General features: G+C 49.4%; 1 protein-coding gene and 1 long non-coding RNA gene across 7 annotated transcripts in view; one reads left to right on the top strand and one right to left on the bottom strand.

Annotated features, from left to right (window-relative positions):
* The window catches only part of PKNOX2 (PBX/knotted 1 homeobox 2), a 263,949-nt gene extending 239,572 nt beyond the window's left edge, over positions 1-24,377 (top strand). For 5 of the 6 annotated variants that reach the window (XM_084782949.1, XM_084782951.1, XM_084782947.1 and 2 more), the window contains 6 exons: positions 3,373-3,502; positions 4,006-4,103; positions 4,839-4,958; positions 19,545-19,621; positions 20,442-20,620; positions 22,189-24,377. In XM_084782949.1, coding sequence (XP_084639075.1) covers positions 3,373-3,502; positions 4,006-4,103; positions 4,839-4,958; positions 19,545-19,621; positions 20,442-20,620; positions 22,189-22,421 — 837 coding nt within the window. In that variant the 3' untranslated portion in view covers positions 22,422-24,377. The remainder of the gene's footprint in view (positions 1-3,372; positions 3,503-4,005; positions 4,104-4,838; positions 4,959-19,544; positions 19,622-20,441; positions 20,621-22,188) is intronic. The other variant, XM_084782952.1, reaches the window with a different exon arrangement.
* On the bottom strand, positions 9,145-19,767 carry LOC311598090. The gene is made up of 3 exons (XR_014779476.1): positions 19,721-19,767; positions 18,617-18,712; positions 9,145-10,352 (listed from the first exon to the last, which is right to left on the bottom strand). It is a non-coding gene; the product is annotated as an uncharacterized lncRNA (long non-coding RNA).
* Positions 24,378-27,208: the final 2,831 nt, after the last annotated feature.

The raw sequence follows: 27,208 nt of genomic DNA, 5'->3' as shown, positions 1-27,208 counted from the left end.
CCCACTTCACCTTTCGATTCTTGTGGATATGGTAAATTGGTAATCTTCAGGTCCATCTGATGTTGGAGGAAAGATTTGAAAATACAGATTGCTGAGGGTCCGATTCAGTGGCCCCGAGGATACATCCCTCTAAAAACATCCCGATGTGGGTAGGAGAACTGGCTCAGTGGTTAGGAGCGTGTACTGCTTTTAAAGAAGTCCTAAGTTCAGTTCTTAGCACCCACATCAGATGCCTCACAACTGCCTGTAACTCCCAGCTCCAGGGGAGCCAATGGCCTCTTCCAGGTTCTAAGGCCATATACCTGCATGTAGACATGCACATCCACACATAATTCAAAATAAGATATATCTTTTAAAAAATTATGAGGCCTCAGGGGGTTTGTGAAATGGCCCCAGTTTGCAGATGAGGCAGGATGAACACTAAATGCAAGGGAGCTAGGACTTAGCTCTCTCTTTCTTGCCCCAGCTAAGATGCTGGCAACCGTGGCCCTGCCTGCCATCTCTACCCCTGAAGTTTCCATTCTACCCCTTTGCTGGTATACTTTGGCTGCCTCTCAATGCCTCACAGCCAAACAACAAGAGGAGGGTGGAGAAGCCAGTACAAAAATTTGCCTTTAGTTCCCTCCAACCAAGTAAATGGGCATGGATGCTCTCCAAGCCACAGGACAAAAAAACAGCCAGAGTCTGAGTAAGCAGGTGAGGTGTCCAGGTAGGGCTAGGCCTCACCCTTCTGTCCTTGGCTAGAAAACGGTGTGTGTGTGTGTGTGTGTGTGTGTGTGTGTGTGTGTGTGTGTGTGTTTTAGTTTGAATCCCAGAAGGTACGCCTTATACTTATGCTATTTGTCTTTGTGTTGTCTTGACCTTGCTGGGTCCTTCAGGGGTGGTGAAGAAAGGCTAGGACAAGCCTTTACATATACATTTCTCATCTCTCTCTACCCGAAGAGGAGTGCCACAGCATGGCTGACTCCCAGTGAGAGATTAGTGAGCAGCTACTTCCAGTGGCTTTAGGCCTAATGACACTGGGGTGCCCACCCCTTCTGTTCAATCCACCTTGTAGATACACTTTTTATTTGAACCATCTTTAGCACTGGTTCCACCCCGTGGGAACGGGTGTGTGGGAAGCTGGCACTAGGAGATCTCAAGCCCAAAGACTGAAACCTCCGGCTTTGGGAGCTCCTGGATGCTCGTGTGACCCAACCCCGTAAGGACGTAAGGCCTCCAGAGGGGGCAGGGTGTGATTCCCAAGATGGGCATCTTCTTTATGCCGCTTCTGGACTGGCATTTGTTCTCGTCTTCCATGAGTGGGAGTCAAGCAGCCCCTTGAAGCTCAAAGTAGGTATCCAGTGTTCGTGGCTTGGGGGGGGGGGGGAGAGCTGAGTGCTGATCCTTGGGCTGACAATCAGTTTCGTGACCTTGGGTAAGCCACCACGACCTTCAGACTTTATTTTCTTTCTTGTGGCCCTCAGGAGGTTGGTGTGTGCAGTGGCTTTTTGTAGCTCCTAGGCTTCTGCATGCCAACCTCAGTTTTTGAACTCCACTCATGTGACTGGAAAGATCACAAGATGAACCTCACTGGTAGGAAGCTCTCCCAGAGCCTCCCAGAGGGGAAGCCAAGGCACGAACTGCCCTCTCCCGTCCCCCAAAGTCACCAACACCGTGAGGAACTAAGACTAGACTCGAATCCTTTGTCTCACCCTCCTGGAGAAGCTGATCCTGAGGCTCCATGTGGCAGAGGTTGGATGGGATACAGGACTGGATGCAGGGTCCTGGGATACAGGACTGGACATGAGGTCCTGCTTATCTATAGCAGCTCTGGACCAGGGATGATCCAGGAGTGTAAGAGTGGTAACTTGGGAGGAGACACACCGTAGCTGGCCCCTGCTTCCCTCGAGGCTTTTCTGACTTGCTTGGTGTCACAGGGGAAGGAAAGTGTTGTGCCTGTGCTCTGTGCCTGTGACTTCGTTTTTCTTATGTTTGTGACTATCAGTAGGCGGTTGTTGGCTAGAGCTTTCTTCTAATCACCTACCTCCTCAGGCCAGATTCCAAGCTTCCCCTGAAGGCCCAAGGCCCAACTTCTCAATAGTCCTAAAATAAAAAGTAGGAAACTGGAGCCCTCCCCCACCCCGTGTTAACTCTATTTTTCTGGCCACGTACCCTGCCTCCAATTCTTTATTAATCGTGCCTTATGATCCCAGCTTTAAACTTCGGGATGTGGATGGACCTTAGTGGCCATCGAGTTCATTATGTTGTTCAAACCCTGTGTTCTGATGAGGATCTGATGCTGGGAAGGGCTCAGTGGGCCAGGCTGGGCTCCCAAGCTTCCTCCCTCTATACCTTATTGCTCTCTTTCCTACTCTCTTCATCCATCTACTGCACATTCAGTTTCTTTTTCACAAATCTTTCAAGCACCCAGCCACCATGCACAGTTGCCCAGAAAGCAGGGAGGGCCCATTACGTTATCCTGGAGACCTGGAGCTAAGCCTTCTTCCTTTGGTATCAGGAGACCCTCAACATCAAATCCAAGGACTTCCTCACTGACTGCTAGAGGGAAATGAAAACAAACTTAGGTCAGCAATCTGGGCAGTTCCCAGTATAATTTTGTGTTGAGAATTTAGTGAAGACAGAAGAATCACTGAAGTCAAGGTTTATAATACACGATACCATTAGAAGACAAGGTTATACAGTGACAAAAAAGTGGCTTTATTAATTTTAAACAAATATTTTAGTATCATAATATAGGTGCTAAAGGTGTTCAAAGATGTATCACTGGGGGGATAAGGGTGTAGCTTATGTGGTAGAACACTTGCCCAGTGTGTGCACAAACCCCAGCACTGCAAAGAATGAATAAACAAACAAATAAAACATTGAAGGGTGTTTTGTGCTAGAGATACATTCTGGAGGAGGGGAGGGCCAGGGCGAACATCTGAGCTGTTAAGCATGTATCTAAGTTAAGTATTGAGCAGGGGAATGGAGGGTCTCTGCAAGTCAGAATCAAAGTGGGGAGTTTTCAAACTCCAAAGCCTGGAACACGCCCTGACCCATTACAGAAGAGTCTCTGTCTGGGCTTGGAACCCAGTCCTCGTAACTGCAGACTCCAAAATGTAGGTGAAGGGAGATCCAGAGGTTTAGAGGATTGTTGGTGCCTGAGGTTGCCAGTGGGATGAAATGGAAGTGTGAGACTGTTATGGGCCTTTGCTTCGTTCATTTTAAGATTGGGACTTTTATTCACTCCTGAGAATTGTCTTCTGGTTTGTGTCTAGGAGGAACAGGAGTCGGGGTGTTGGGTAGCAGGAAGGGAGGGGGAAGATGTTGGAACTGAAGCATCTAAGCTCTTGGGGACATTGTCACAAACCACCCCTCCCTTACTGCCAGGACCTCCTGCAGAATTCCCCCAATTCCATGTCTGGAGTCTCCAATAACCCCCAGGGGATTGTGGTCCCAGCTTCAGCACTCCAGCAGGGCAACATCGCCATGACAACCGTCAACTCACAAGTCGTGTCAGGTTGGTGCAGGGTTCTGGGGATTGTGGGAAGCATCCTTGGGAAAAGAAAGGGAGCCCCTAGGGAATTTCAGGGTTAGGGAGTGTTCTCCGCTAAGGGAGGGACTTCCGGTTTCGTGTCTTGACTGAAGTGTTCTGCACATAGTGAGCACCAAGACCTGACCATGATGCGTTGGAACAAATTTAAGTCAAAATTTCATAATCTCCACCTTCCCACCCTCCACCTCACCCCCCCCCCCCCGAGCCCCATACACACATTCAAGACTAAGTAAGGCCTTGTCCCTCCCTTCTCCGAAATATTTCCCACCAAAAACTCTACTTTTCTTCCTGGACATCATGTCTCACCTCACCCACGCCTCTCCTACAAGGGGAGCAAACATACATCCTGCCACTGCTCCCCCCCAAGAGTCTTCATATGTGAGTGCCAAGCAACTGGGGAACCTGCTTGCCTTCTCTTTTTTTCACACCTCCATGGCAGGGGACCCAAAAACTGGTTGTCTCCTCAGGTGGAGCCTTATATCAACCGGTGACCATGGTAACCTCCCAGGGTCAGGTGGTCACCCAAGCAATCCCCCAGGGAGCCATCCAGATCCAGAATACGCAGGTGAGTGTGTGGAGGTGTGTATCCTTGTGCATGAGGCACGGGAGGGGCGTCTGTGGTTGTTTACTGTCTGCTGGCACTGCTGCATCGGCTCACTTAGTTCTCAGGACAGGAAGCTGGATCTAAGCAAGGTTTTATCAGCTCCGGGGATCTTGTTGCCTCCAGAGTTTACATCAAAGGACCCTGCATCTCCTGTGCTTGGTCTCCAGCTCCAACCACGCTGCACCTCAGTGATATAGAGTTCAGACCTATAGAGAGATCTGAGGTCAGACACCTGAGATCTGACATTAACTGTGTGATCTTGCGTTCCTCTCTGGGCCTGAGTTCTTATCAATAAAGAAGGATTAATGCCATCACAGTCGACCTACAGGGCTGTGGTGAGGATTACCCGCGGTGAGGACAGGGAAGTGCTTTGCACACTGTAAAGTATCACAGAAATGCTAATAGCTATTGGATGGTGTACAGCAATCCTCATCTTCAGTACCCTCTGCATGACCCTTTTCAGCTGTTTCCTCTCCCATCCCCCACTTTCCCCCTGTCCCTTCACCCCAAGCCTCATCTCCATTCTCTGAGGGGGTGGTATGGGGTGAGAGAAAAAGGTGACCTCCCCAGGGCCCCCAAGAATAACTTGGGAGAAGGGGGTTAGCAGTGAGAGTGTGCCATTACTATGGCAACAGGTCCTTAGCCATTGGCCTCACAGGCTGCTGATGCTGATTTTTTTCTTCACGTGCCCTGAAGGTTAACCTTGACCTCACCTCCCTCCTGGACAATGAGGATAAGAAGTCCAAGAACAAACGAGGAGTCTTGCCCAAGCATGCCACCAATATAATGCGTTCTTGGCTCTTCCAGCATCTCATGGTGAGTGTGTGTGTGTATGTGTGTGTGTGTGTGCGTGTACGTGTGCATCTGTGTATGTGCATGCTGGGGTGTGGAATCATAGCAGGGGGTTATGAATAGCCCGCTGCACAGGTACCACACTCTGCATGCAGAGGCTGTGGTCTCAGAAAAAGGCTATGTTGGGTCCCAGCTTCAGGGCAGATCACAGGAGTCTTAAGTGGACCTAGAGTCCAAGGACTCCTGCGTCATTGTTGCTGCTACTACTAGCTCAAAAAAGGAAAAAGTGTGAACACAGGAAGTGGTGGCAACAAGCATCAGAAGAGAGTTAAACACCGGGCAAGTACATAACACTTTCTCCATCCTGAAAGCAATATACGTTGGCATGGTCCTCCCACAGCCTGTGCCTTCATTATGGTAGCCTTGAAAGATGAGGTGGGAGTGGCCACTGTGGCTTCCAAAGTCAGAATTCAGAACTTCCGGGCTAAATGGAAGATGTCTAGGCAACTCTATCAAAATAAGCACACTCAGTTAGCCATCCTGTTCAGAGCATGACCAAGCCATACAGGCAGAAGCATCAAGAGCAGCAAGGTCACCTGTGCATACAGACAACCTTCTCAGCCCCCAGGCTCCAGCAGAGACACTGAAAAGCTCCTAGTGACCAGACACAATAGAGGGATGACAGGCTTGAAGACAGGTACAGCAGGGTGTGGACTGTTTCTTCTACTAGTTGTGTGATAATTCCAAGGGCGTTTACTTCTCAGAGTGGTGAGAGTTGAAAGAGAGGACCAATATCCAGAGTTATAAGGTCAGACCTTAGCTAACTGTTCGCAGGGCATGGTGGTGGCCCATATCCTAGTACTTGGTAGGCTGAGGCAGAGGCTGGCCTGGGATAGATATCAAGACCCTGCCTAAAGAAAACAAAAAGAAGCTCTTCCCCTTTGAACCTTCTACTACAATGACTGAAGAGCAAAGTTGTATACAGTCTGGTTCTGTTGGGTTTGCTTTTGAGGTAGGGTCTTACTATGAGACCTGGCTGGCTTCAAACTCATGATCCTCCTGCTACGGTCTCCCCCAAATGCTAGAATTACAGCTGTGTGCCACTACACTGAGCTCAGAAGAGGGGTTTAAGGCTGACCTCCCAATATTTGTGGAATCTAGAGGTGAGCATCTGATGGGTTGTTTTGATTTAAGGAACCTGCTGATTTTGCCATTCTCTGACAGTGAGAGTAAACTTCCTACAGTACTTGTTGGAGGTGTGGGTATATCCGTCTAAATACATAGTCTCTCCAGCTTTGGCAAGTCTCCCAAGAGTAGGGATTGGGCATCATTCTATGAACCCTACAGCCTTGATTTACAGTGTATGGTCCTTCTTGGGACTTACTGGGTCTTCTAAAATGTCATTCCATAATGAGCTCTTTGGACATATTTGGGTTCTACAAAGTTTTGTTTACCTCTCTATGGTTATTTTTAAAAAGTGTGCCTGTGTGTGGGTGCGTGCATGCGTGTGTGTGTGTGTGTGTGTGTGTGTGTGTGTGTGTGTGTTGCCTAGGGGGTGGGGTACACTCCATATTGCATGCACCTAGAGACGAAGGCCAACGTCCAGTGCCTTCCTCTATCATTCTTCACGTTGGCTTTTGAGACACAGTCCCTCACAGAACCTGCAGCTGGCAGTTTCACCTAGACTGGCTGGCTAGGGAATCCCCAGAGTCCTCCTATCTACAACCTCACAGTGCTAGGGTGATAAAGCTAGGTGTTGGGGTACACACCTTTAACCTCACTACTCAAGGGCAGAGGCAGGCAGAGTTCTGTGAGTTGAAAGCCAGCCTGGTTTATGGAGCAAGTCCCAGGCCAGCCAGGGCAGCAGAGTGAGCTCCTGTCTGCAAAGAGCCACTCAGTGCTGCGGTTGCAGCTGCACCACACCCAGCTCTTCCACGGGTCCCAGGGACCCAGATTTAGGGCCTCGTCCCCTTCACCCACTGCTTCATCTCCGCAGCCCTACTTCTTTATTCTTAGGGCCCCAGGTCACATGGTGGACTGCAAGAAGGAAAGCGTTTGAGACCTATTCCAACAGCTGAGCTCTAAATTACCTGTGGTGACGTCATTGTGGCTCTGAGGACCAACTCGGGGACCACAGTGGTTGGGAACACTCGTGCTTGCACACATTGGGCAGGCCCTGGCTGCCCAGCTTGAGGAGAGAGGAGAAGGTGTGAAGGAGCAACAGACATCCAGGCCAGACCATAAATGTTCTGTCTCAGTTAGCACAGCTAGCTTATGGGTTGGTTAATTTGAAAGGCTAGCTAAAAAAAGGAACAGCCACCCAAAAGACATGTTTTATGTTAATTTAAAAAGATATACATGTATTCATTTGCTAATCTTTTGGTAGAGAGCCAACATCGTTTTTTTTTTTTCTGACTAAACTTCATCATTTTACTTGCTTAAACCTTTCTTATAATAAAACAACCTTGAATCCCAATTCCACGTCGAGTGGAATAAGAACATTAACTCTGGGGATTGAGTCTGGTTCTGGGATCTTTCTAGATTTTCATTCCAGTCTCCTTTGTGTGTCCCACCCAACTGAGGTAGTTAGCGTTCTTAAAAGCAAATTTGAGTCTCAGCATTTCCAAAGGTTTCTACCTAGTTTTCTCAGCAACAACCATTCCTTCCTTTTGCGCCGTATTTTGTTCATTAAGTCACAGAATCACAGGCACATGTGTGACCGGCGTGCACCAGTCTGAAGACAAGAGCGGCTGACTTTCTGATAAGTGGTACATGTGGCTGGCAAAGCTTCCACAAAGCGCTCTATTCACCCCCAGCCCGGGTCTGAAGCCAGCCCATGGTTTGAATGAGAATGGCACAGAGCATCCCCCTTAATCTGCCACCTTGGCTAACAGGTGATTCTGAGCCCTTCTATAAACACTAGCTTTTCCTGTTGCTATTCCATCAGGCAGAAGTTGTATTTCCTTTTTGCTTTTGTGCCCTGTCACAGGCCTCTTGTTTGCACTGTTCTGTGCCATGAGCAGTTGCAGAGATGCACTGAAATGAGAGAGAAGCCCAGAGGTGGGAAGTTAACTCCCAGGGCCTTCTTAGCTACAGGGCTGAAAATGAGACAGGGCCCCGTTGTCATGCTTAGCTGACGGCTTCCAGTCCCTGAAAGACTCTGGTGACATTTTCTTGCTATTTCTTCATGGCCAAAAGAGGCTAAACTCCATCTGGGAACAATAGGTCCACAGAAACCCAGGTCATGCAGGAAGCCCTGGGAGAGGGTCTTCTCCACGGAGGAGGGAAAGTCACCCTTCCTCCTCCTCAGCTGTAACCCCACTCCTGCCACTCCCCGTAACTGTCACCCTGAGGTGTCACCAATTCTACCCATTTCCATCCCTAAACTTGATGATCATCTGTGTGCCAGGAGGTCTTGGAGAAGAGCCCAAGGCCCAGCAGGACCACCATGGCCCACAGCTGCTGGTCTATGCTCAGCACTTTAGTACACCATCTCATTGAACTTACTGCACAAGCACCCTAGCAGGTCGGTCCTGCTGCCCCGTGGTACCAGTGGCAAAAGTGAGGCTCAGAGAAGACGCACGTTCCCCAAGAGCACGCAGATAGTAAGGCTGTGCCAGATATGAACCCACAGCAGCGTGACCCAAGGCTTTAGTGCCATTCAGCTCCACTGCCTTCCCATGACCTCAGGAAGCAGATAGGCAAGGCTCACAGCAAAGTCTGGACAAGGCAAAGCCGAGTCCCTATCCTTTCAGCCAGAGACCTGTTGTGCGAGAGTTTGGGCATTTTTATGCATCCGGGCTCAGGTTTTAGGGCTCCGGTTTTAGACCTCATGGTAGAGCTGCCGCATACACACCCCTTCCCCGCCCATCTGTTTCATCAGGATGGTGTGGCTCGAAGCCAGGGCCCAGCTGTGCTGCTGTGGCTCGAAGCCAGGGCCCAGCTGTGCTCCATGCACCCCCACCTCCACCCCTGCCACACAGAGACCAGGACCTTGTTCCAGGCCCTCTTATGAACCTGGCTTTTTTTGGTTAAAAAGAAAAAAGAAAAACAAAACAAAACAAAACAAAACGGAGGGCAGAAGAGGCACCAGGGGCTTCCTCTATATGACTTTTTAAATGGAAACATCAGGCACCATAAAATTTACCCTTCAAAATATATGATTCTAGAGTAGGGGTGTGTGGCACAGTTGGTAGAGTGCTTGCCTAGCAAGACAGATCCTCAGCGTAGAATACATAGCACATCATAGCATGTGCATGTAATGGCAGCACCCAAAAAGTGGAGGCGGGCACATCTGAAGTTTTAGATCAAAGCAAGTTTAATCTACACAAGTTCAAGCTCAGCCTGGCCTAGAGATAATCTGTCTCCAAAATAAAAACAACATAGGTCTTAGTATATTTATACTCCTGCATAATCATCACCTCTACTTAACTCCAGATAGTCTCCTCACTCCAAAAGAAATCCCACAGCCATCAGCCAACACCCCACGCCTCTCACAACCTGACTCCACTGCGTGTTTCTTCGGATCAGCTCTTGAAGTCTCACTCAAGTAGATCATAAGATGGTCTTTGGGACTGTGTTCTTTTAATTAGCATCACGAGGCTAGAGGCATAGCCCAGTGGTAGACCACTTGCCTGATTAGCATCATGTTGTCAAGCTCTATCCTTGCAGTAAGCACATCATTCTATCTTGGGATCACAGCACTGTGTGTCTAGATCACATTCTGTTTGTTCCTTCTCATTGAGAGACACTTAGGCTGTTTCCATCTTGGACTCTGAGGCACACTGCTCTGGATATTTGTGGATCTAGCAGGATTCCTGACAGTCTCTGTCAGCTTCCCAGCTGCCTTACCTGCATCCCTAGTGCCTTGCATGCTAGACTCAGGGGCTGGGAAAAACCAGCTCCAGTTCCAGGTGTAGCTCATGCCCTGTGCAGGATTCCTAGCCAAGAAGGGCAATGAAGGTGGAAGTCAGCCAGTTCCTTCCACACTCTGATGATGCTGTCAACCGCGCCACAGATGCTCACTGCCTTTCCCCACCGCCTTCCTGTGCTAAGCCTTGAAGGAATTACGGAGATGGGGTCTTGTCACCAGCTCACTGGCAGGACCCATCTGTCCCCCAGATCTAGACACAGCAATGCGTTCTATAGAGAGACTGCAGTCCCTTAAGGAGGGCACAACCCTTGGTGGCTAGAGGGTGTGGCATGGATTCTTTGACCCCTCTAAACCTATTTCCTCTGATGAAAAATGCGAATAAAACATCCAACTTGAGTGGGTTGTAGGTGAGCATAGAACGTGACAAGTGTGAAATACTTCAGTTGACAGAGGATCAGCTTCGGCTTCAGACGCTTCCGTTGTCTCCCTGGAGGCCCTTATCACGCGACTTATCTTAGACATTTTTGACAGAAATTTGAGAGAATCTGTGGAGGGAATTACCAACCTCTGAAAAATAACGTGACACAAAGACCTGATACATTCTTGTTTTCTGCTTCTTTATCCTCTTGCTCTTTTTGTCTGACGTTTCACAGGTCAGCTATCTATTTTAAATCACACTGTGAGGAGCAGGTGCCTGTGGAAAGGCCACAAGGCCTTAGTTAAAGTCAGATTCTCTACTCTCCTGCCCACTCAGCTGAGGTTAGTTGCATGTGAAAAAGACCCGTCTTGTTGGGGAACACTTCAGCCTGATGTCTTGAGAGGTCAAGCTAGAATGGGGTGCTAGAGGGGGAGCTAGAAGTTGTGTTACATTTCCTAGGTCCTGTCTCTTTTAATGCTCCAAGGGATGCTTTATTTATATCATCAAAGACACACTCGGGGAATTTGACCTTGACGCCCTAGGGGCCTGAATGTCCTGGATGCAGAATCCTGTCTGTGTGGTGACACGGGAAACTAGAATGTATGACAAGTGCTGGCCAGTGAATGGGAGACTTCAAAAAGGACATACTTGGGGCCACAAGATGGCTTAGCACGTATGGTGCCCACCACCAAGCCTGACAGCCTGAGTTGGCCAATCCCAGAAGCCACAGGGTAGAATGAGAAAACCAGCTCCCACAGGCTGTCTTCTGACCACCACACCTACACACAGAGAGACACATACACATGTGCACATACAGTAGTAGTAGTAGTAGTAGTAGTAGTAGTAGTAGTAGTAGTAGTAGTAATCTTTTTTTAAATGCCAAGAGCAAAGATATGACAGTTCAGGTCTATAATCTAGGCACCTGGGAGATAGAGGCAGGAGAGACAGGAACTCAAGGCTACCCTTAACTGATGAGTAAGCTCAAAGCCAGCTTGGGCTATATGAGACCCTGTCTCAAAAGCAAACACAACAGTATATACACAAAGCAACCGCTCAGAAGAGTCAGGAACGCAGAGTCAGTAAAGGTGAGAGACACTGGCTGCCTCTGCTGCTCAGATAGAGAACAGCATGCCTAGAACCAGGTACGGGGTGGGGTGGGGTGGGGGAGGTGGTGTTTAACACATATTCAGAGACTTGCCGCAGCCAAACAGGCGGGATGTCTGTTACAGTGACCAGCAGGAGACACGTCTTCTGGGGAATGGATGAGAAGGGCTATTGCTATCTGAGCCATTCAAACATAGAACCAGCTTGTTCAAATAAGGCAGGCGCCAGAGCATCAGGACCTGAGCTTGGGAGGCAGGGAGACCTGAAAAGCTCCTGCTCAGGGGGGCGCCCCATGTGCACCTGCTCTGTGGCTTTCCACAGGTCAGTTAGCTAGCTTCCCTGGCTCCGAGTTCCTCTTCCTAAAGCAGATAGAGCAGTGCCTGCGGTGTTAATTTTGTTTCTGTTGCTGTGGTTAAATATCATGGAAACAAACAAAACAGAACAAAACTACCTAGGGGAGAAAGGGGCTTATTTCAGCTTATGACTCCAGGTTACAGTTCGTCTTGTGGGGAAGTCAAGGCAAGAACTTCAAACAGCTGACATCCTCTCAGTCAAAAGCAGAGAAAAAATGATGAGGGAGCTTGCTTACCTGTTAGCTTTCTCCTTTATTAAACAGTCTGGGGCCCCGTGCCCGGGGAATGGGTACTGCCCATAGTTGTATGGGAATTTCCTATCAAGAGAATTAAGAGAAGACCCCCACACACACTTACACACACACATGCCCCCCATCTGTGCACACGCGCACACACAGGCGCACGCGCACACACACACACACACACACACACACACACACACACACATATGCCCACAGCCAACCTCAACTAGACAATCCTCAATTGAGACTCTCTTCCCAGGTCATTCTAGACTGCGTCAAGTTGGCAAAGCTAATCATGTGTGTAAAATGATTGATAATGTATTCTACACTGCAGTGCCTGCCTGGCAAGTGGCTAGCAGCCCGGTCCGGGGCACAGGGGATACGGACCCTGCTACTGACCTGCCGCTTACTACTTGCATAACTACAGCTAGTTGTTATGCTCTTCTGAGACTTTTTTTCTTTTTCCTCATATGTGACACGAGAACAAAGCCTAGCTCCTCGGTGCCCTGACAGTACATAGTGAGCACTCTAGCAGGGCGTTCCACACACTGTAAGTATTCAAAGGTAGGCAGCTGCTGTGGACATCACACAGGGGTAGTAACTTTCATCACCTGGTGGAAAGTGTTCCCACAGACTTCTGTATAACTTCATAGGAGTCTGATGGAGCTCAGCAGAAGGACAATCTGACCCATCAGAGCAAACTGCAACTTGCGTGACATGTGATGGCTGCACCGCAGGGCCCAGTGACCCAGTCTTCTCAGAACTGTTAAGTCACTGGTTAACCTGAAAGTGGAGACCAGCTGAGCCTTTACTACCAGCACTGTGAGTTCGAGGCTAGCCTGGTTTACAAAGAGATTCCAGGCTAGCCAGGGCTCTGTGTAACAGAGAAACCCTGTCTCAGAAAAACAAAAAACAACAAAAAAATTATTTGTTTGGGAGGTCAGAGAAATGGCTCCATGATTAGGAGCACTGCCTGCTCTTCCAAAGGACCTGGGATCAATTCCCAGAACCCACGTAGCAGCTCACAACTGTCTGTAACTCCAATTCCAAGGGATCTGACATCCTCACACCAATGCACATAAAGTAAAATTTAAAAATAAAATAAAATAAAAAAGAAAGTGGAGACCAATCAGGGACATTTGGCCAATCCAGGCCTCCAAGCCAAGGCTGAAGTAAGACATTACTGTCTTTATTCACCTGGACCATCTTGGGCTCCAAGTGGAGAGGCTGGTTATAGGACTCTTTGGTGTCTGGGCAATTTGGGGTGTTTATTTATAGGGCTCAGGGAGAGGACCCGGCACTTAGGGTGGACTTTAAGAATGGCTTGGGATTGGGTGGGATGTGGGCGGTCATTTTGAATAACAATCATCTGTCAAGTGATCATCTTTAACTGTGTTTTAACATTGCAATTGTTGCTGACAGAAGGGACTAAACAGTCCCTCCAGAATCCTCTCATCATGAAATTCTCTTCATCCCTGTTCTGGCCTTGGAGTTTGATGACCCACATGGTACTTTAGCATGACAGAAATGGGAGGCAGAAAGCAGCCTGTTGTGTTCTTGGCTACACCTGTCTCTCGATGCCAAAGAAACTTCGGCCTCAAACTTCTGCTATAGCCTGAGAGTGTTCTCCCACCCCCTGTTCATGGTCCCAAAGAGAAGCTGCCTTCTGACTCCCTGGGGAGGGTGGCAGAGTGTCAGAGCAGGAGAGGCCCAGAGCTCTCCACAGGAGACTAGTGGCTTCCAGAGGTACCTTCCAAAAATGTCTTAGGAGATATACAACCTCCCAGCATCTCTAAGAAACCTGAGACACAGCTTAGGAGAAAACACACACGCACACAGGACCTAGGGCAGTCCTCAAGGATGCAGGAAAAGAGGCCCTTCAGGAAACAGGAGCAAGGTACAAATGCAGCCTTTGCAGAGCTAGAGTGCATGTGCCAAGCCAAAAATTGCTCTTTCCCTCTCTCAACTCTTTTTAACACAGACACACACAATTGCCCAAGGTCTGGGGCCACTGAGAGGCAAGTCCAAGATTCAAACCATTTAGAAACTATGCTCTCACTCAGACTCCCAGGGCCACTTCTGACCCCTCTAGAGGTGGGGGATGTCTTGATAGACTCTTAGATACCCCCTCCTGACTGCCCCCCCCCAAATATTCAACAGTCAATCAAGGAGTAGCAGTTGGGTGACTTGCCTCCAGGAAGGATTCCCGGCATCTGACTCGGTGAGTCACCACCATCCTCCTTCATACCTGCAGGCCCCCCACCCCAAGCCTCCACATAAATTCACTCAACAAGTACACACCACACACGCACAGTGGGCCAGGCATTCTCTGTACAGATAGGGAAGGAGCTAAAGAGAAACATATGACCCCTTTTCTCAAAGACACTGGCACCCATCTCTTTGGGGTATCAGGGATCAAGTCACCCCCATAGTGGGAGGAAATCTCGGGGCGCACTTGAAGTTGGAGGTAGGAGACTGGGTGGGCTTAAGGTGAGCAGGAGTGGGGGTAGGAGCAAGTGAGGAGAAACCAGCCTTATGGCAGTGTGATGTGTGACGAACGGGCTGAAACACAGAAAGAACAGCTTAGAGACTCAAAACAGGAGGTCAGATGTTTCACAACAGAAAACTATACAGCAGCAAGAACAAAGAGCTACAGCCACTCAAAACCGTGGATGAGCAAATGATCTCATTAATAGAATGTTCACAGCCCAGACAAGATGTTGCACATGGCTGTAATCCCAATGCTCAGGAGATGGAGGCAGGAGGATCAGAAGTTCAAGACCACCCTCAGGTATGCAGTGAGTTCAGGCTGAGCTACATGAGACCCTGTCTCAGAAACAAACAAACAAAACAAAACAAAACAAAACCAACCAACAAACCAAAGAAAGAAAACGAGGAAAAACTGAGCCATCGTGTTGGAGGATAGGATACTTGCTACGTGGCAGTAGGTGACACTGTGTTGCTTAGCTCTCTGTGCCTCTCTTTGTGTTTTTAAGGAGCGGGGAGGAATCACCTTGCTTCCTCGCTTGTTCTGTCCATGCAGTTGTCTCTGAAATCAGGGTGCATCTGGCATCAGTGGTACTCTAGATGTGATGCCACATGGTCATCTGACCCTACTGCCTGCCTCCCTTTGTGCCGCAGGCCCTCCTGAGCAGTGGCATTCCCAAGAAAATGAAGACCCCCAACACAAGCTCCTGCCGCATGATTGTCAGGAGCGAGGAAAGCAAGAAAGGTTGGGTAGGCTCCAGAGCAGGTCTGGGGAAAGGGAAGCCCAGCTCCCTACTGAGTGTAGTGGCAGCGTGGGCTCTGCTGATACCTACAGGCTGATGTTCCCCATGCAACAGGTCCCTCTGTGACCCAGTCAACCACATGGTGAGACCCACATGCGCTAGGGAAGTAGAAGGGTCTCGAAGGGTGGCCTTGAATGAAAGATGTTGCCAGAGATACAAAAAATCAGTAATCGATTAGTTCCTTCTGACCAGAGCTCAGTCTTCAAAGTAAAGGCCCCTTCAATGTTCTTGGAGCCCAAGGAGACAAGAGCTGTGGATGTATAAAGGGCAGAGTTGGGGAGAGCTGCCAAGGAGGTTTTTTTGTTTTGTTTTTTTAGTTTAGGTTGCAGAGGGAGCCAATAAAACACCTACTTAATGCATATACTTCAAGCCCCTTGGCTTGAGTGTTCACCTGGAGGTGTCTGGGATGCCTCTGTGCATCTGTAAGGGCAACATGCTGGTTTGGTCAGCCCATTATATCCCTCTGAAGTTCCAAGAGGTAGGTGCCTTTTCTACTTTCATGCTAATCGGAGAAAGGATGAAAGACACAGAACAAGTAGCTGAGGCCCTACAGTTGCCAGATGGTGGGGCAAGACTCCACCCTCACCTCAGTGGCTCTTCCCCACCAAGCAGCCTAGCCCAGTTGTCGAAGTTTTTAGGCTGGTACTGTGAAGGATCTGGAATTTGCTAGTCAATTCTATACCTTTCTCAAGGAAGAGTCATTCGCTGGTAGGGAGTGGTAGCTTGGGCCCTGCCTTCCACCTCCAGAGAACTTCCTCCAGCTTCCATAAGCACAGTGCTTACCTCCCAAGATCTCATTTCTCTCCCTCTCTTGTCCTTGGCCCCAAGCCTTTCCAGTTGTGCTAAAAGTAGCACTGACTCAATCACGGTCTGTCCAGGAGCCAAGACTATTTTGACTCTGCCCTTGGGGATCATGTGGTCTGGGGCGTGTACAAGCTGGACTGCTGCTCCCCTGGCACGCAGCTGTGGTGCCAGGAATGTTCTGGCCCACACACCTGTTCCCAAAGCTGGGCTAAGTGTTTCTACTCATCCACAGTCTCCACCCTGGGCCTCCTGCGGCGCTACTCTGGGAAGGGAGAGGTTGTGGGACCTAGTAGTAGAGGTTGATAGCAAAGGGTCTAATATCCTTATCCACAGAACTATCAGTAAGTATTGGGCAACACTCATTCTTCGAGACAGACGGAAGTATGTCAGCCTGTGTCTAAGATATTCAATCCTTGAGTGCCGGCGGCAGGGTCTTCTTAGAGACAGGAAGCATCATCCTTTCATGGAGATGCTCATCTGTCTGCCTTAATGTAAGTCATGATGTAAGCTCCCTGCCTTGAAGGCCCATTTCTCCCTTACTGGAGTAGCTCGGCTATTCCTCAAAGCCCAGTTGAGGCCCCACCTCCCTAGGCAGCCTCCCCCAACAAAGCCAGACCACCTTTCTCCTATGACCCTAAGAGCCTTCAGTAGAAGTGCCCGTCCCCCCCCCCCCAACTCCACCTCCCCCCACCACCACATCTTTCACTTCAGCTGTGAATGCCTAATTTCAGGTGTCTCTGACATCCGGCACTCAGGAAGCAGCAGGCGTTATGCAGCCTGTGTAAGCTGATGGTCCAGCTGTGCTCCAGAACCAACCTCATCCACTACTGCATCTTATGTCCACTGACCCATACACTCATGCACCATCACTGGACATGAACACCAGCCCTGTGACTGGTACGGGCACTGGTGAGATAACATCTAATGAGCCAGAGTTCCCGCCCAAGAGCAGCCCAGAGCTTCCTGGTGGCTACTTATGTCCCTGCATGATGAGCGAGCGTAATGCACTTATTCAGAGGCCTTAGCCTCAGGGAGCTGGAAAAGGCATCCCTGAGGATTTGACCCATGACAAATTTTCAGTGACACTCAGAAATGCCCACCATGGGAAGTTGAGAGAAGAGACCTCAATACTAGAACAGTAATAAAGGACACGGAGCCCGAAAGGCTATCTTTTTTTTTTTTTTTTTTTTTTTTTTTTTTTTTTTTGGTTATGTGGTCAACTCACATACCTATAGGCTGCAGATCTAACTAAGTATAGATTAAAAATATTTGGAAAAAATTTTCACTAAGCATGTACAGATTATTTTCTTAAGTATTTCCCTATAACGTCTGTTTCCACGTAATTGTCTGAGGCATGTAAGTAATCCAGAATATTCTGCACCCAGGAGAATATGGCCACCATGTAGTCCTTTTCTCTGAGTTTCCATATTCTCAGTGCCAGCTCTGCATAGGATGTATAGGATATAATGTAAATAATACTGTGCCACGTTATGGAATGAGACTAGATCATCCAGATATTGCTGTCTAGGAAGGTTTTGTTATCCTCCATGGATAACAAAGGAAGATTCTGTTTTGTTCACAGATCTGCCAGCCATGGAAGCTGCTTGGCTCCCTCCTGTGACCCTTGTGAAGGAGGGCAGGAGCATTATCAGGGCCCCAGAGTCCCTGCCTGTCCACCCTTACAGGGCCTGACATCTCCCCTTCTGGCCTTCCTCTGCTCCCTCCCAATTAGCATGAAATTGGCTCTGGTGACACTGTTGTGCGTTCCTTCTTGTTAGACTCTTAATATTGTATGAATCACATGCCCTGGTGTGGCGGTCAGGGTCAGAGGTGTGAATTAAAACAACACATGGTTCTGATTGCTTTAGTCCGGGGACATGGAGGCGGGCTGAAGCGGCTGCTTTCCTTTGTCACGGCCAATGTCAGCACTTCAAGGGCTCCAACGCTCCAATTCCTCCCTCTGTGAGCTTTAAACAGCTTGCCCATGTCACCCCATCCTCACAGTGCAAACTCCTTCCAAGTATTTAATCATTACATAACTTAATAATGTCTCATTAAATGCCAGTGCCTGAGGTCTCGTAGCCTGTTACAGTAGCGCTAGCTTGAGAGCCCCAATCTCTGGGACTTTCAAGAGCCCCAGGCATTTCTTTTCTGCTAGCAACACAAACAGAAGGAATGATCCTGGTCTGAGAATGCTAGACGGCTTGGTCCTCTGCCCCCTAGACCTCCAGGTCTCCTCTACTTCTAGGATGAACCTATGGTCCCTTTAAACTCTCCTGATGCCTACTAGATGTCAGGAATTTGTGCTAGAGCCCCAAGAAAGCCCTAGAAACACGTTAGCTCAGTGCCGTCTGGCTCCACACACATTGGCCCCCAGGCTCTCCCTTTCTTTGAATTTTGTTTCCTTGTTAGGATTGTATTTATGGTTTTTTGTTTGGTTTTTGTTTGGTTTGGTTTTTTGTTTTGAGAATCTCCTGTAGACCAGGCTGGGCCCCTGCTTTTACCTCTGAAGTGTGGGATTATAAGCATGAGCCACCACACCCAGGCTTTGTTTAATGTCACTCAGCTCAGTCATCCTCCTGTGACTCTGGCCGTTACCTGGTCCCTTCCTCTCAGCTTCCACAGTACTCAGGACCGAAACCAGAAACTACAGCGTCTCTAACTTCACCATTGTCTTCCTCCATCGTTGGTCATCTGTGCGGGGAGGCAGTGGGGACATGTTATTAGGTGCGCACTGTGTCCACGTGAAGTGTGAGAGCAAACGTGTAATCAAGGCTGGACCAACGTGTGCAAGACCCCAGGAGAGATCTCTACTACTCAGGCCCCGCCCTCCCTGGGAACACAGAGCCTCAGTCTGAAGAACTGAGTTGGTACTGCCATTTGAGTGACAGCGTAGCCTGGGTGCCCTGGAGCTCTCTCTGTAGAGCAGGCTGGCCTCAAACTCAGAGATCTGCCCGTCTCTGCCTCCTGAGTGCGTCACCACTGCCCAGCCCACCTCGCAGTCCGAATTGGTTTGATTAAACAAACTTAAATACACGGAACCATTTTAAAGGGTTAAAAAGCCCTATGGCAATGGTGTGCCATTGTATTTAGCCTGTCTCTCCAAATGTCCAGTATAAATCTGGACACATAGTAGATATAAATAACAATTAATTTCGATTGCATTGATTCACGTCCCCCACCCCCACCCCCACCCCCGCCCACTTACTGGGGCCTTTGGAGACTGTTATTGATCCTAGCTCTGAGAATGCCTGCCTTCCTGAGGGATCAGGTGAGAGTCAGGGGAAAGTGCCTTGCAATCAATACTGAACTGACTCTGGGACCCAACCTGGACCCCACTGTGGCACTGTGTTGGGGGAGCCTCTGTGTACACTCCAGACCTATTGTCCTCTAGAACAAACATTACCCTTTCCCCGGTTTTGGCAACCAAGCCATGAGCTGTGTCCGTGCCTTGGGAATGACCTCCAGGATGGCCCGGCCCCTATGTGCCTACACTACTCATTAGCCAGCTCTTCTCTCATTGCAGCACCCCTACCCCACAGAGGATGAGAAGAGGCAGATTGCAGCCCAGACAAACCTCACCCTCCTGCAAGTAAACAACTGGTGAGTTGACATCACCTGCCCACAGGCTCTCAGATCCAGGGGCACATGCTTGGCAAGGGACTGCAGAGCAGGGAGAACAGACAGAATGCCCAGACCTACCTCAGCCTCAGCTGCACTGTCCGGCCAGTCCTCTTCCCTTGTGGCCTAGATCCAGGGAGCAGGAGTAAGGCTATTCAACTGCAGCTTCTCAGCGCCCTCTGCTGGGAAAGTAAGTCAAGCACATCTCTGGAAACTTAATGACTTCAGAAAAGACAATAGTGCCAGACAATCTGGGCTCAGCAGCCTGGTGGAGACAGCCTGGAGGGTTTTGCCTAAGGTACCAAAGGTACAAGCAGCAGTGGCTATCTGGTCTACCAAAAAACTTTACAAAGTAAGGTGGGAAGGAGGAGGGTGCCTTGCTGAGCCAACAGAAGATGTCAGAGCCCTTGTCAGCTTCTGGCCAGCCTGGATGGAGGGTACTAGACCCTAAAGCTTGGCCCCTGTTATAAGCATAGAAGTTGATGACTGTGAGGACAGCTCTTCCCTTCTCTCTTCACTTCTGAGGGATCTTGAGTAGGGATTTCTGATACCTCCTCATGTATTCTTCCCATCCTGCCTTTGGTCGCCGAGCCTCAGGTTATTTACAAACTCCTCAGCCATAAAGGGCATCCTCTGCCCCCCCCCACCCCCCCCACCCCCCATCCCCCCACCCCGCCCCAGGCTGGTACACCTGCCTACTAACACCTGGGGGCAGTTTAACTTTGACATCCTCCCCACCCCCAACACCACCCATGTGATCCAGGTGGTGGCTAACCGGATCTTCACCAACGCCCCTCGGCAGGTTCATCAATGCCCGGAGGCGCATCCTACAGCCTATGCTTGATGCCAGCAACCCAGATCCTGCTCCCAAAGCCAAGAAAATCAAGTCTCAGCACCGGCCCACCCAAAGATTCTGGCCCAATTCCATTGCTGCTGGGGTCCTGCAGCAGCAGGGTGGCACCACAGGGACGAACCCTGACGGTAAGACCAGAACTAATGATGCCCTAGGTTGGAGCTGGCGAAGCTCCTGGGAAGCAAAGATTCAAGGGCTGGGTGTCTCCTTAGCCAGAATCCTGTCGTTACTTCTTCACTAGGTTTATTTTCTATAAAGCTAACTAAGAAGGGCTGTTTTGTGCACATTTTTTGTTGTTTGTTTGTTTGTTTTTGTTGTTGTTGTTTGTGCTTTGTTTGAGGCACCAGCCAAGGACAATACAGGCGGTAAACCTTAAACCCCTACCCAGATCTAGCCAATGGACGGAACACTCTCCACAGTAGAGTGGAGAGTGGGATATTACTTTCTCACATACTCTGGTGCCTCACCTTTGACCATGTCCCCTGGAGGGGGAGACCTGATGGCACTCAGAGGAAGGACAGCAGGTTACCAAGAAGAGACTTGATACCCTATGAACATATAGAGGGGGAGGTAATCCCCCTCAGGAACAGTCATAGGGGTGGGGAGTAAGGGGAAAATGGGAGGGAGGGAAGAACGGGAGGATACAAGGGAAGGGATAACCATTGAGATGTAACAAGAATAAATTAATAAAAAAAAAAAAAAAAAAAAAGAGACAGGATCTCATGTAGTCTGACCTCAGACACACTATATAGCTAAGACAATCCTTGGATTTCTGATCCTCCTGCCTCTGCCTTCTTGGTGCTTACAAGTATGAGCCGCGGCACCCAGTTCTCGTATACGTTTTTAACAAACCTAAAGCAAGCTCACAAAGGAGTGGGAGATGGTGGTCCCTGGAGCCAGTGGCTGCTCAGCAAAGCCCCCTCATCACTCCTTGTGCCCCCCGGGTTTCCCCGAACAGTCTGTATTTGCTTAGCTCTCCAAGGCTAAGGCCATCTATAAATACCAAAGCAGGCAGCTGGCTTGTGAACAGAGGCCAAGAGAAGCTTTGTTCTTCCAGATTTCTCCATCACCCCCTCCGTATATGCTCTTCAAATTGCGTGTCTCCTTGTGAACAATGCATAATTTAATAATCGGCGAGAGATTTCTGAGGTTGAGGGGAAAAGAAGATCACCGTGTGGGCACCCGTGTGCATGCATATCTTCCCGCAGATGGCTGTACATAGGTTCCTATGTGATGGGTCACCATCTGTCAAGGTTGACTAGGAATAAACCGAGGTAGTTATGAACAAGCTGGCAGAAAAAATCTCAGCTCTGTCAGCGCTGACACAGCTTCCTGGAACCATGACTTAGCTGTCCGAGACTCAGTTTCCTCCTTCAGAAAGCGGATCGGGACACCTGTCTCACAGCGTCGTTAGAAAGACAAACAAACAAATAAATAAGTGCTTCCTAGACTTACATATAGGATACGGAGCATGTAGTAGCCTAGAGTGTTGCTGCCTGGGATGACGCAGAAGTTGAAGAATAAGGCGGACGGGAAGCCCTGTGCCAGTGAGTTGTCTGAGTCAGCGTTTGGTGCTCTTACAAACAAGAGGCCCCACCATCCCAAGACCCAGCCCACCCACCCTGTTCATCAGTAAGGTGTCTGGGCCCAACCATGAGCCCTTGCCTAGTCCTAACCTTTGTCCTGTCCCGTGCAGGTTCCATCAGCTTGGACAACCTGCAGTCCTTGTCCTCAGACAACGCCACCATGGCCATGCAGCAGGTCATGATGGCGGCGCACGATGACTCGTTGGATGGGACCGAAGAAGAGGATGAAGATGATATGGAGGAGGAGGAAGAGGAAGAGGAGGAGCTGGAGGAGGAGGCTGACGAGCTGCAGACCACGAATGTCAGCGACCTGGGCTTGGAACACAGTGACTCCCTGGAGTAGTCAGGCAGCCCAGATGGCACTGGTCACCGAGCAGAAAATGAGTGTCATCGGGAGGGCTCAGGGTGGGAGGGAGGGGAAATGGGCAGGCAGCACTAAGGAAGTTAGGCCCTAGCTTCCTGGAATCACGGCTTGAAGAAATGCGGAGGAGACGCCCTGTTCCTTTCCAACCACCAAGCTTCAGTGAAAACCTAGTCCCGGACCCTCAGACTGCAGAGCACTCGATTGCTGGGGCCAGTCAAACAGCCTGTGAAGAAAGACACTGAGATCTGGACTCACCAAATTCCACGACGACAGATGACGCCCGTGCCTCCACCCGGAAGAGGACTTGAGTTGTTTCCGAGCCCTGCCCTGTGAGGTGGACAGGTGCTGTTTGCAGAGTGGACCTTTGCTAAGGGGCAGACTTGGGAGGGAAAGATGAGACAGAGGGGGCTAACATTCTGCCCCGCCCCCCCCCCCACCCGCAGAAGAATCTGAGCTCCTTCAAAAGACTCAAGGACAGGAGGGAACCCAAATGCATAACGGGTGGCCAGAGGCAACATCATGCACAGCAGATCAGAGTGGGACACGGACTACAAGGGCTCCAGCTTGCCCCATCAGGGCCCTGTCTCCTGGCACAGCAGCCATGGATGTAGGAGAGGGGGAAGGAAGCCAAAAGACACTCCTCCTCCTTCCTCTCTGAGAAACACACTGTCAGTGGGTCCAACCTGAAGAGGTTAAGAGCAAACTCTCCATCTGGGTCAGCTCTAGGACCAAGCAGAGCCTGGATCAGGAGCCATATTAAGATGACTTTGGGGACCACAGCTGTCCCTAGGTTGTCACACATCATAGCTCCTGTAACAATAGGACCATGGTATCTTACCCTAGATGCTCCTCCTACCCTCAGATGGAGCTCTTCAGATACCCCAGTCCCCTCCGTAATTACGTGGTGGGACTGGGGGGGGGGAGGGGCGGGGATTCTTCCCACTCCACAGGTCCCCGCAGTATCCCTCTGCTCTCAAGCTGGCGCCACCAGCTTCTAGCCTCCTTCTTCATTCTGCTCTCCAGAGAAGGCAGAAGAAACGTTTGGGAAGAAGTATTATCCCAATGGGAAGCCAGGGTCTGAAGAAGGTGCTATTGCTCTTACCTTCAGTACCCAACATGGCAGGGGACTAGCGCACAGCTGGGCTGCATACACCGTTGTGCTCGGCACTGGAGGAACTGGGAGGAGGCTTCATACCATCTGCCCTCACACACATCTAGGCTTGGAGGGCCCACGATTGGCACCCGATCCTCCTGTCCCCTCCCACCCTATGGCTGTGAAAGACAGGACTGATCACGTGTGTGTTTTCCATTGGGTGTAATGTGGTGGATGTGCAGTTTCATTTGTAAATGTGCATTGGCCATCTCCTTCAGTGGTAGGATGTGCGTGGCTGTCTGGCTCAACCAGAGGGAAAACTTGGCCTTCTGGGCTTTCCCCTCCTCCGCCTGGTTGGGTTGGAGCAAAAGGATAGTCACTTTTTCTGAGGTCTCCCGGAAATGAATGTATTTCTCCCCCCCCAAAAGAGCTGATATTTAATGTTTTACTAGGGATTTTTGAGAAACAAATAACCTTATTTATAATCTGGGTGATCCAATCATTTTTTTACTCCCTTTTGATGCCATACGTAGAGGAAAAGCAAGCTTTTTGGCCTGAGACTTTTGCAACACGCAATGGGATAAAACATATTTCCTCTCCTGGTCCATTTTTCTTGTTAAAATACATACATCCACACATGACTTCTTCCACTCAGCACCGTGACATGCACCCTACTCAGCACGGACATGTGTGCGTACGTGCACATGGATACACACGCCTACTACATCTCCCTCCCAGACCCGTCCACCTGCCTAATGTTATGCAACCTCCTTCTGATGTATCCACCAAACCAGAACTGAATGTGGCCGCGAAGTTTTCAGTAAACCTTATCACCTATCGAACTGCTGATGCACAATTTTCTCTTCCTGTGATTGCCTTAGAGGTTCCTAGTGCCTTCAGTGGGACCCTGGGCCAGACAGAAACTGAAGGCCTAGCATCTACCGTATTGAAATGACCTCCCTCAGGAAGGGACAAAGTAGAGGGCTCTTGGGGTGACCTTTGTTAGCCTGTCTGGAGGGAAACATGGTCCACTTTGCCTTTAGTGTGTCTTAAGTCAGACCATAGAGAAGACAGAGGAAGCTCTGTGCTGCCCTCTCCTGACAGTTTTCTGCACTGCAGTCAAGACCTACCTTCCACCACAGTCCTCCCTTTCAGATCTTTGTATTTCCCACTGTGGCCCTAGGACTCTATCATCCACGGCCTACACTTCACTCTCATATGCCCACCTTCCTTTGTTCCACAGGCGGAAAGTCCTGAAACCTGGAAGGAGGGAGGTGCAGCCCGGCACTGTGTCCAGGGGATCCCAGGGGTCATCTCTGCACTCCCTAAAGTCAGGCCAAGGATGCAAAACACACCTCAGGAACTACATCCCAAAGAAATTAGACTAGCTTAGCTCTCCTCTCCAGGGTTTTTCATCTGGGTGCCATCTTTTCAACCATGCTGCCAACTAAGGGGGTTTGTGGTGTGGCTGGTTGCGTGCTCCGGAGGCAGCAAGCGCATTGCATAATCCAGATGCTAACAAAGCCAAAGAAATGTCCCCTGTGGGTAATGACCGAAAGGGAATGCTGGGGACAAAGGAGGATGGGTTTCCTTAGCTCAAAACTAAACTCTGATATCAGGGTCCAAGAAACTGTTCGGTCTAGCTTCTGCCCGTGATACTCAGTCCATCAGGAAAGCCCTTTCAGGCTTGCAAATCCTGCTGAAGATTTAGACATCCTTGACCCAGAAGCCCCTCTACTGATTTACATAGGCCAGATGACGGCAGTGACTCACAGCCTGCAACCTGCTCAGTCTTAAGCCTAAGGAGCTCACTGTTGTTTCAGCACATGTTTGTTAAACCCTCACTCTGTCCTGGGCTCTGTTCCACACACCAAAGATACAACTGTGGTCAGTGAAGCCCTTCGGGGGGAGGGGGGGGTTGAATTCTACCAGCCTGGGTTAAAGCCACAATCTGATCATCTGGGACAGAGTTGCCAACAAGAGCTGCTCAGGTCAAGTATGATGCTGAGATAATATTCTGCTCACAGACACACGTGTTGCTCAGATCTGTTGCTTTTAAGATTCTTGCACCGACACTTAGAAATTGGAGGATTGCATATTTAAACAAATGAGATTCCTAGTCTGTCCTGAAAGTCAGGCAATTTGGGACCTACATTCCTGCAGGAGCATGACTGGGGCAACTGAATGACCGGTGTCTCTGACATTCCCACTCCTGTGGTAGCCCAACACTGAGGCTGAGGTGAGCTGTGGCTATTCTAGGACTGTACTTACGTGGTTGCGTAGATATCTGTCTGATATCTAATTGGGTTAGAATGTTTTGTTTTGTGTGTTTCTATTTGGTCTGGTGGTATCGGGGATTGAACCCAGGGCCTTGAAAATGCTAGGCCAATGTCCTATCACTGAGCTACATCCCAATTCTCTCTCTCTCTCTCTCTCTCTCTCTCTCTCTCTCTCTCTCTCTTTCTGTGTGTGTGTGTGTGTGTGTGTGTGTGTGTGTGTGTGTGTGTGTGTGTGTGTGTGTTTAATTTTTGGCTTTTTTTTTTAGTCTCAATAACGTGTCCAGTCTGAGTTTGCACTTGCACCTTTGTGATCCTGTTGCCTCATCCTTCCAAGTAGCTGGAATCACAGGCCTATACCACCAGGCCCAATTTGCTTTATTTTATTGGTGGTGGTGGTGTCTTCCTGTGTAACACAGGCTGGACTAGAACTAGTTATGTACACCAGGCTAGCCCCAAACTCACTGTGCAGTACAGGCAACTTTTACCTCTTCATCCTCCTATTTCAGACTCTAGCGCTGGGATTGAAAATGTGAAGAACTAAATGGATGTCTATAAGAAGGGAACTATTTCTCAAAACCTATTTCTCCATCAAGAATAAGAAAGCAAGATGGTCCAATAGGGCTCTGCCTTGTAAACAAAATATCAGAGAGAATATATTTGTGGAAAAGCAGATAGCTCTGCCTTTTCTTATACTTTGTACCTATATCCCACCCAGATACCTCCGCTCATGTGTCCCTGCCATTCTGGCCTTGAGAGGTAATAATGGGCTCCCATGACCAGTGTTTCCTCAGGAAGATTGTCCATGGAAAATAGACTTCAGGGGCCCTTGAAATGGCTCAGTGAGTAAAGGAACTTGCCACCAAACCTGACCATCTGAGTTCAATTCCTGGACCTCACAGGGTGGAAAGTGAGAACTGAGACTTCTACGTTGTCCTCTGCCCTCCATGTACCATACTTTGGCATACGTGCCTCCCACACAAATAAGTTTGCTTTTGTTTTGTTAAAGAAAACACATTTCAGAGCTAGGCATATGCACACACCTGTACTCTAAGCACCTAGGAGACAGGGGCAAGAGGATGGAAGAGATTGAGACCGGTTTAGTTTATATAAAGAAGTTCCACCTGGGAAGGGCGAAGGAAAGCAGGAACGCGGAAGGGAAGGGGCAGGGGAGGGTTTAGGGAGAGGAGTCTTCAGATCCTCTTTCAAGTTCCTTCCTACATATCTTCCTTCCTTCTTTTTTCCGTACAGACTCCAACCTCAAATCCAGTCACCCATTCACTAAGTTTTCATAGGTGCCTACTATGTTCAGGATCCATCTGGAGTCGAAGGATAATTCAGCTTTGCAGGGCATCACAGACCAGGGGATAAGTACCAAGGCTGGCACAGAGTGCTGG

The sequence above is a fragment of the Acomys minous genome, assembly GCF_964271855.1.
Source record: "Acomys minous genome assembly, chromosome: 5".
NCBI classification, from domain to species: Eukaryota; Metazoa; Chordata; class Mammalia; order Rodentia; family Muridae; genus Acomys; species Acomys minous.
This window is presented reverse-complemented; position numbering and strand designations above follow the sequence as displayed.